General features: G+C 41.6%; 1 protein-coding gene across 1 annotated transcript in view; it reads right to left on the minus strand.

Moving 5' to 3' along the window:
- Nucleotides 1–1,073: 1,073 nt before the first annotated feature.
- Nucleotides 1,074–9,305, minus strand: part of tdrd12 (tudor domain containing 12) — a 14,111-nt gene continuing 5,879 nt past the window's right edge. Inside the window, exons 15-35 of the mRNA XM_043227508.1 lie at nucleotides 9,141–9,248; nucleotides 8,066–8,251; nucleotides 6,790–6,943; nucleotides 6,574–6,701; nucleotides 6,288–6,479; nucleotides 6,086–6,214; nucleotides 5,801–5,918; nucleotides 5,440–5,579; nucleotides 5,136–5,353; nucleotides 4,946–5,027; nucleotides 4,552–4,733; nucleotides 4,154–4,361; nucleotides 3,973–4,065; nucleotides 3,712–3,884; nucleotides 2,848–3,027; nucleotides 2,617–2,654; nucleotides 2,472–2,532; nucleotides 2,292–2,405; nucleotides 2,046–2,199; nucleotides 1,810–1,867; nucleotides 1,074–1,629 (exon numbers count right to left, since the gene is read on the minus strand). Of these exons, the coding sequence (XP_043083443.1) occupies nucleotides 1,556–1,629; nucleotides 1,810–1,867; nucleotides 2,046–2,199; nucleotides 2,292–2,405; nucleotides 2,472–2,532; nucleotides 2,617–2,654; nucleotides 2,848–3,027; nucleotides 3,712–3,884; nucleotides 3,973–4,065; nucleotides 4,154–4,361; nucleotides 4,552–4,733; nucleotides 4,946–5,027; nucleotides 5,136–5,353; nucleotides 5,440–5,579; nucleotides 5,801–5,918; nucleotides 6,086–6,214; nucleotides 6,288–6,479; nucleotides 6,574–6,701; nucleotides 6,790–6,943; nucleotides 8,066–8,251; nucleotides 9,141–9,248 (2,790 nt within the window). The 3' untranslated portion in view covers nucleotides 1,074–1,555. The remainder of the gene's footprint in view (nucleotides 1,630–1,809; nucleotides 1,868–2,045; nucleotides 2,200–2,291; nucleotides 2,406–2,471; nucleotides 2,533–2,616; nucleotides 2,655–2,847; nucleotides 3,028–3,711; nucleotides 3,885–3,972; nucleotides 4,066–4,153; nucleotides 4,362–4,551; nucleotides 4,734–4,945; nucleotides 5,028–5,135; nucleotides 5,354–5,439; nucleotides 5,580–5,800; nucleotides 5,919–6,085; nucleotides 6,215–6,287; nucleotides 6,480–6,573; nucleotides 6,702–6,789; nucleotides 6,944–8,065; nucleotides 8,252–9,140; nucleotides 9,249–9,305) is intronic.

The following is a 9,305-nucleotide window of genomic DNA, read 5'->3' on the forward strand; positions in this document are numbered from 1 at the left end:
CAATATTAATTTTTTCCTAGGTGGAAAAAGATTTCCAAGACGTTAATTACTGCAATATATTTGTATACCTATGTGTGTGAAAGTTGCACTTTCTTATCTAAATAATAGTAAAAAAAAAAAACGCTAAATATCTTTTGAATGAATATTAACTCGCACATACGTTTCTGCTAACTTGTTTAAATAATTTGTTTAGTGTTTAATAAAAGATGAAGACAATATGACAAGCGGACAAGATAACAGGGTGGACAAATGCAAACTGTTGAGGAGGACATAAGATAAACAACAGGAACAACGAGAAACCCTTATGTTAGGCTATATCATCTACATAAGAATTGTAAATTGATTTAATAAGGCATTTATAACGCCATCTCACCTTATTAGATGTGTGCATCGTATTTTGTCAATAATTACATTTAGAATACTAAAACACTATGGGGCTGTTCAAATCAAGTTAAATATAACTCTATATACAGCACTTAATAATGCATAAATAATGCTATGCGATTAATGCGTTTAAATGGGTAGTAATGGGTTTTTAACAATATAATAAGGGGATTTTTGAATTTCCCGACTGCAGAGTCATTGCCTTTCAACCCCGTTCATCACTAAGCAACTGCACGAAACGTAAGACGGCATACAGTTACGGACTGAGTGCATTAAACGCACTTAATTGAACTTTTCCCCCCCATAATTAAAAATCACACCAATTTAACGCGTTAATTGTTAAAATATTAGACTTCGGTAAAAACTACGCACGTCCACCCCGTCACGAAAGCTTTGGTGACAGGATGGACGTTTCTGGTAAAAGTTGGCATTTAATAAATACACCGTGTCGCTTCAGTCAGGTGAAGCTGAATGTGCATTGCCTAAAATATGTATTTTGAATTTCGGGAAAACTTATTATTTTACTACGACGGGGTGGACATGTTATGTTGCTTGCAACTACTAAGCGTAGACGCCAAGTGTGCTTGCAGCAGAAGTTTTAACCTCCCCTGAAGAAAGTCAAAATGGGGGTGGAGATTTCTCGGAGTAGGTTTTTTTTTTTTAAAAAGGGTTCATATAACAGGGTGGACAGCAGCTTCAGGAACGCATGCAAAATGCTTCCTACTTTTGTGAAAATAAAACAAAATGAACAATCTTGACTGGTAAAAACGTAAAAAATATTTTATACCTTAATGTTGATCAGAACCAGCCGTGCCATAATTTAAACAATTAATAATAAATTGAAAACATCGATTTTCACAGCTTGAGCCATATTGTATTTTAACGGGAGTGAAAGTCATTGCAACATTGCTTTAGCATTTTATTGCTTCAGAAAGAACAGATGAAACATACAAACAAAACACTTCACACTATGTGCGCCGCCATCGAAACTAGTTTAACTCGAGACTCAAAACACCAACATAATGGGAAAAAAAATATTATTATTATTATTATTATTATTATTATTATTATTATTATTATTATTGATCGGACAATGCAATTGTTCCTCAAGACTGATGCAGAGTGGCATGTGCTCAATTAATGTCCCGTGGAAGAGTTGGCTCTGTTTTGTTCAGTCACTGTCGCTGGCGCTCTCGGAGCTGACGTAAAGACCCTCCTCTCCCACCTCAGCCAGGAACAAGTGTCCTGAGCCAAAACAACCACCATCTCATTACACACCGCATTTACAAATGACACAAACTTTTATTTTGGGTAAAGAAGTGTCGTCATTAGCCGTTTGTGGTCAGAACTTGTTACTGATAGCTGAATTTAAAATAATAAATGCCTCTCTCCAATCAAAAAGTTTCTGAGGAAGGTTAAACGTACCGTTTAATGAAGACGCGGTCTCGTCAATGAAGTCGAATTCATAGCTCACGAACGGACTCTGGAGAAACAGAAATAAGAGTGTATTTAAAAAAAAAACAAATATACAATGTATATATATATATATATATATATATATATATATATATATATATATTCTGATCTCAAAAGTTTGAACATCAATGTATTCAAGGCATTCAAAATAGAACCGTCACATTCAATCAAGATATAGAAGGTACCTTGTGTTTGAGGAGTGTTCTCCAGTCGCTCTTTTCCTTCTTCTTCAGCTTCATCACCGGCTCGTTGCATCTCATTTCCCACGAGCACTCCTCGGCGATGATGTCAGCAGACAGCTGGAGCGTTGCGCTGTAACGCCGGTCGTTCACGTACCCGCTGAGATTCAAACACATGAAAGCCAACGCCATTCCGTCAAAACCAAAGGGGTCTTTTCATTAAATTAACCGACGCTTTAGAAATCCCGTGACCTGTAGAGGACAGCGTCCGAGTAGAAATCACACTTCTGCATCACGGGACCGATGAGCTTGACGTAGACCGTGACCATCTCGCCCCTCTGGAACCACTTGATCTGTGGGTGAAAACTACACAGGAACACGGTGTGAACGGAGACCCGGAACCGCTTCACACATCAGACGTGTAAAACTCACCTCGTGGGCTGGAAGGAGATGAGGCCTGGGCTCTTTGATTCGCCGGCGTTCGGGGATTCGTCTTTGGGGGCGAAAACCGAGTGTTACTGTAAACGGTAACGGACTAGCTGACTTCAGGTTGATCTTTAAACGTGAATAAACATGCCTGTTTCAGAGGGGGCGGGTCCGGTCCACTCGAGAGAACTAAAAAAGAACGATGAGAAAGAGTTATTACGAAGCAGAGAAGAAAAAAAAAACGAATCCTTTAAAAGTAGAGTCACGTTTATTGTGGTTTGGTGGAACGTTTATGCTTAATCTGTGACAAATACAGCAATCTAATTAGACATTTAAGATTGAAAAAGACATTTTTTTGTTGATATCAGTTAAACATAGTGACCTGATGAGGTCCGTGCTCGCCTCTGAAGAATCCTCCTCCTCCTGCGGGTCTCCATTGCTCTTGATTTGGGGGCTGATGGGAGTCTGCCTGGACTCCAGGTCGTCTAAATCCTTCGTCCTGCCGGTCACAACATCTATAACCTCAGCTCTCCGCTCGGAGGATGACGAAGGGCTCTTAAACCTGTCAAACCGAAAGAAGTTAAAAAAACTAATTAAAATCCCCCAAAACACACGCATTTTTTCATCATATGACTAATAATTAGCCTACATTTGTAGATGTTTATTTTAGAGTTAGATGGGTAATTGTGTTTGGGAGTGAATGTGCATAGAAAATAAGTTGGTTTTTTTTAAGAATATTTGGCAACACTTTCTATGAAGCCCGTTTTGTAATACATTAAGGCATTATAATGGATGCATAATGCATTACATAAAGACCCTTATAATGTGTTCTCATGAATAATCATTGTAATACATTGTAATATTTATACATTTGTGAGTAACTTAAAAGTATGGTTATTTATAAAACACAATGAACACGTTAAATCAGCTATATTTATAATGGACTACATATCCTGGGAGTGGTTATGAGTGTTTTCTGTGAGGCTAATGGGGAAAAAAAAGCAATGTTTATTATATAAATAGACTTAGGATAGGGAGAATGTTCGCATGCTTGCAAAGTATCCTGAACTCAGTATGTCTGTAGACAAACTATCGAAATAAAGTGTTAGCTTATATTTAGCAGAAACACATTGAGAAATGTGACCTCAGCTCATCCTGAAATTTTTTTTACGTAGTTATAGGTTTGATTTTATTGACAATATGTCTCCGTTTCTGTTGTGAACTGATCTGAACAATAGTAATAAACCTGTCATCCGTCAAGTGCTGGAGCGTGTTCTCGTTCTCATCTCCCTGGAAGACTCTCTTCAGCAGATTCAAGTGCTGAGGATTACTGACACCAAACCCAGAGGCCAAGATCTCAGCATGGACGTTATACTCGTTAATGTAGGTCCTCAGACCAGGGACACGCGTCATGCGCACCTGTATGAGGAAAAACAAATGCAAAGAAGAGCGTTAGAACGTCTTCAGGCTGGACCAGCAAAGACCTGCGAGGCACGTATAAACTAACCATAGGATCAACCCAGACAGTATCTCCAACACTCATCACAACCCGGGCCTGATGCAGCTTCCCTTTGATCTTCCGACTGATGGCTCTGGTCACCTGAAACAAACAAAAAACCCCGTCATTTTTCTTTTAAGACAACTGCACAAACTAAAGGAATGTTTTCTTTCAGCAGTATTACTGAGACCTTCGGGTTCCAGTCCACCTCCCCATCGACGGGCTGCACTCTGCACAGGATGATCTCCACAGCCTGGCCTGGCAAATCCCGAAAATGAGCGGGAAGTTGGAGTAGCTGGTGTGATTTGACTTCCTGTGTGCGGCCCTCGTCTATGAAGCAGGCAGTGACGCTGCTGAACAGCTGCTCTCCTTTTTCTGGCACTTCAATCACACGCACCCTAGAACCGATACACAAATCAAACCATTTACCGTAAACTGGTACCATTCATTTACATGCATATCTGTACAAAAGTGTTTTAAATTTAATGCATAATTGGTGAATACATGTGCTTTTCCTAAAAAAGATAATTAAAAACACGTAATGGTGTATACATAAAGAGTCCCACTAGAGGGTGTCTGGGTCATTACCGGTTATAGATATTCTCCTCTTGAACGGCATACAGCCCTCCCTTCAGCACCTCCACAGCACAGCGTTTCTCAACGGAGTAGTGCGCGTTCATTTGAGCAGCCAGACTCTCAAAAACATCTTCTTTCTGGCTCACGATGCGGCCAGAGTACACATTCGCTGACTTTATGCACAGCGGCAAAACCTTTTAAAGCCAGAAGAAACATTTACAGTCAACCGAAAAGCTATTCTGTGGAATAAAACAGTGCTCAACAGGAGAGGATTATTTTATTGTAGCTTTATTGACTGATATTCCTTATCAGGAAGTTCCACCTTTTACAACAGATTGCTTATTAATGACTGTTTTCCACATCTTAGAAACCATAAAGCCAAAAACCACATATCCTATTAGCTAACCATGACGGTCCCAAAGTCAGGGATCTTTGGATGATCCAGGGATTTGTTGATCATGTGTCTATCTGGACAAACGGTGCTGTCTCTGTAACAAAGCGAGAACACATTTTCAAGTTAGCATGGTACGTTTACAAAGGATAAACCGCTTCTTTACAAATAACTACCTGCATTTAACACTATTAACCCTATTAACCTGCAGAAGCCGAAGCCCTTGAGTGAGGAGCAGAGGGGTCGGCCTGTCTTCTGCTCTTCTCTGGCGTGCTGGACGCCCAGAGCAAACTGCAGCAGCTCGGGGGGCAGAAGAGCGCCTGTTCTCCTCAGGTACCGCAGGACGCCACACACGTGACGGGCGTTCAGCTCCGACAGCAGCAGCACGGACTGAGCTTCGGGAGAGGAGCTGTCGGCTGGATCCTGCCGAAGCCCAACTTACGTCACGCTCTCTTATAAACAAGAGATATGGAAAAAATGCACAGAAGAAGGTAAAACCAATCAAGTACCATGTCTGGAAGGTTTCTGAAATTCTCCGACAGGCAGAACAGACGGCTGCCGAATAGTTTGGGGGAGCTGGGGAACCCATAATGCACCACGCACGTGGCGTCTCGGATCCCGAGGGCTTTTAGACAGTCGTTGGTGGTAACTGAAGGAGGAATAGAGAGTAACGCTGAATGTTAGCATATAGTCCCGCTTGGTTGCTTTGGGAGCCAATTCCTAACCTTCTAGTAACGTCCTCTGTGTTTATTATTTTTACTTCATATATTGTGCGATAAGTCATATACAGTTATCGAGATTATCGAGAAAAAAAAAGGACTTAAAAGGAAACAAGTCTGTCAGCTGAAATCTCACATTAGGAACACTTACCCAGAATGACTTGTGTCCCATGGCCGATGTCTTTTCTCCACTGATCAATGACAAATTCAAAGTGATCCGTCTCGTCTTCACGAGCTTTCAGCGTGAACACGGCAGTGTTGACCACAGCCTGAATGACAGATTTAAGACATTAGTGGTTCAAACGCTGCCCTAATGTTTCAACCTTTCTGTAAAGTTAAGCATGAAAAACCTGCCCACAAGTGGACGATTAGATTCTTAAATCCGACTGGCGGCTCACGACTCCCATCCTTCACTGTGATCGGTGGATTTCCGCACCTTATACACATGCTCGGTCTCTTCAGCGGAGTTGGTAATGATGAGGGTTTTCTGGGGTTTGGGCGGGTGGAGGTCCAGCGATCCAAGCAGAACGGAGACCTTATCGCAGTCCAGACACAGCTGAACCCTCTGAAGGTGAAACACGGCCTGGCTGTCAGAGCTCGAAGAAGAGGTGGAGCAGAAACAGTTTATGAAGACCCACCTGATGCACCCTGCCGTACAGAGCCGCCTCTTCCATCACGGTTATGATGACTGAGGGGTAAATCATGTGCTCTCTGACCAGATCCTCTATCCCGGCGCTCCAGCGGCTGCCCACAGCGATGATCTGCCTGGGGCACGAGGACCTCTCCTCACCGGAGACCACCTTCTGGAAGTGCTTCAAGATGACCGACATCTTCACGGAGAGGTAAAGCGCAAAAACACTGGTCAAAACTAATTTGAACGTGTATCAACGGCTAAAAGGGAGCTGCTATCTTCTCTCGTGTCACCTGCTCAGGTGCTTGTGAATAAAGGACATCAGCTTCATCCAGCACTAGATGACACAGTCTCAGGAAGAGGAAGCACTGAGCATCCAGCAGCCTCATCATTGTAAAAGGTGTAGTCACCAACAACTGACCTTTATTAACGTCACAAAGACAGACACAGCAAGCTTTGGTATTGGTCCAGACTCAAACGAATCTCTACGGCTGCAGATACAAACGTACAGTTCCTCTGGATCTTGAACTTTTTGGGCTCTTCCTGGTCCACACCCAGCAGCACACTGGTGGGATGGAGGTTGTAAGTTGCTTTACTGTCCTCCAGGAGCTCCAGCACCGTCTGAACTTTCTCCCAGCCTGGACACAGGATCACTGCTATGGGCTGCAGACAAAGAGAAACTCAAGATGTGGAGGTGGAGCTGCACCTTATCAGAAATGAACTATGACCAAACCATATTAAGTCAGGTTAAATTATTCAAATGTTATTTGTTTAAATCAGCCAAGACTGATATATATGCTTTACCAAATGTTTTTACGCCAAACTAAACTTGACACATTGCCAACTTTAAACGTGCATTAAGTGTTAACTTATACTCCGATCACCCAAGATTGATAGTAGGAGGAGTCTCCATATGGCCCACTAAGCTCAAAAGGTGGAGCAGAAATCGGCAGACGGAGCCCAGAATGGAGCTGCACCACAGGGCCCACCAGAAAAACCATGGAGCTGCACCAATGAGTAAATGCAACTAATTACTGTAGTTAAGTATCTTCGGATACTTTGTAGCTTTACTGAGTATCAAAGACATTAGCAATTTTTACTCTTTACTGCATTTGAAATGAGCGTTCGGTACATTTTGCATGACACCTAGCTTTTCTGCAGCAGCTTATTTATGCTCCAAAAGATGTGATATTGCCAACCATAGGGCACTAAACGTACCGCATCTTGTGCATTTTACCCTTACCCAATCTCGTCAGCTTCAAAGTTACTAAGCTTACTTTATGTGAACATGAGTTCCTCAGCCAGCCAGAGACGAGGACATGACCGCAGCCGAAACCAGAACATCCAGTGCAAGAAGACGGACTTTTTAATTTGACTTAACATTATTTATCTTTAAGACTGAAGAGACAATTTTAAAGGAAATTGTCTTTTTCTTATACACTCTTGTGAGGTGTTCGGTTTTAGGAAATATTTTCTCCAGCTTCTCCACGACGTTACAGTCTCTTTGACCTTATATTATTTAGTACAAGTAAAATACTTAAATGCTATTCAAATCAGATACTCTAACACTTTTACTCAAGTTGTTTTGTATATGGCGACTTCTAAAGGTATATTTACTTCTACTCAAGTATGGTTTTCACTTTACGCCTCTGGTTGTATTCAAATGCAATACAAACGCACCGAGTGTTTACTTTTGATTGAATCACCCAAAACTGATTCTAATAATGAGGTTGCCACAGTGCTACTGTATACCTCTCTTATCTATAAGGGAGCAGCGAATCTCACCCCGGTGCGAGCAGCGAGACTCGAGACCACAGAAACCGTCTGTAAGAGCATCAGCAAAGGAGGAATGTAGGACAGAGGATTGTCTCCGCTGTGGGACACCAGTACCGTATCAAAACCACGAGCCACTGCGGGCCAGCAGTAACTCTCTGCTACATTCGGTCCATTGAACTTCTTCCACAACAGGAACTAAAACATAACAGAAGCAGGACAGTTTCGATATTAAAATCATTACAGATGTGTAATTATAGTGAGCTCCACTAACATTGGCGCCTTTGGTAAATATAAGCAGCGAAAAAATAAAACATTGAAAGTGGGGAGAAAGAATTTTTCTCCGATGCATTTTGGCCACAATTATTGGCAATAAATTCTTAGGAGTGCAATATCTCTGAAGTACATTCCCATTCGTATTTACATTGTATTTAAGAGAATGAAATTATCCAGCCATGGAAAGAAATCCATCAAAGAAAAAAACTAAGAATACAGTTCTGATGTGCAGAGTGGCTGGTTGAAGTGGCTCTAAGAAAAAGAACTGAAAATCCACATTTCCACCATCAGGGCAATAATTAAAGAGGTTATAATCAACTAAAAATATTACCAATCTGCCTAGAAAATGATATATGCCTACACTGCCCTAATGCACCACATGTCCACAGTTAAATATACAGCTGGCTCTTAAAGCTGCGGTCCTTTTTTTCTGCTGGACATCATGTTAAGATACATGGCATAATCTCTCAAATACCAACTTGACTACATCTGTGATAAATATAACGGACCATCGAGTCATGATCCAAACAAACATCAAAATCAACACAAAAAAAGGGGTCACCGAGAATAAAATGAAGCTTCTACCATGGCTGGTCGAGTCTCGGATCTGAACCCTGTAGAAAAGTTATTAAACATTATTTTCACTGCCATCTTTGCTCTTCTTTACCAAGGGCACTGTATACCTCACATTCTTCCATTTTTGTACACTTACAGTAGGAAGGTAATTAAGTTGGCACTAAGCAATAGAAATGAGTCAAATAACGCAAAATAATGCAGTGCATGTTCTCATATGGACATTATTAAGATTGACCTTTCTGAATTGCTCACTGATGGGGGCACGTGTCAGGCTACTGCAGGGCTCGACTCGAAGGGCGGCATGCACTAAAACTCCCGAGTGCCCCGGGTCACAGCGCACGACCTGTGAAACCACACAAGTGAGATCAAATACCAGAATGCATATAAGAACTAATAAACA

Source organism: Puntigrus tetrazona, chromosome 25 (assembly GCF_018831695.1).
Source record: "Puntigrus tetrazona isolate hp1 chromosome 25, ASM1883169v1, whole genome shotgun sequence".
Taxonomy (NCBI): Eukaryota; Metazoa; Chordata; class Actinopteri; order Cypriniformes; family Cyprinidae; genus Puntigrus; species Puntigrus tetrazona.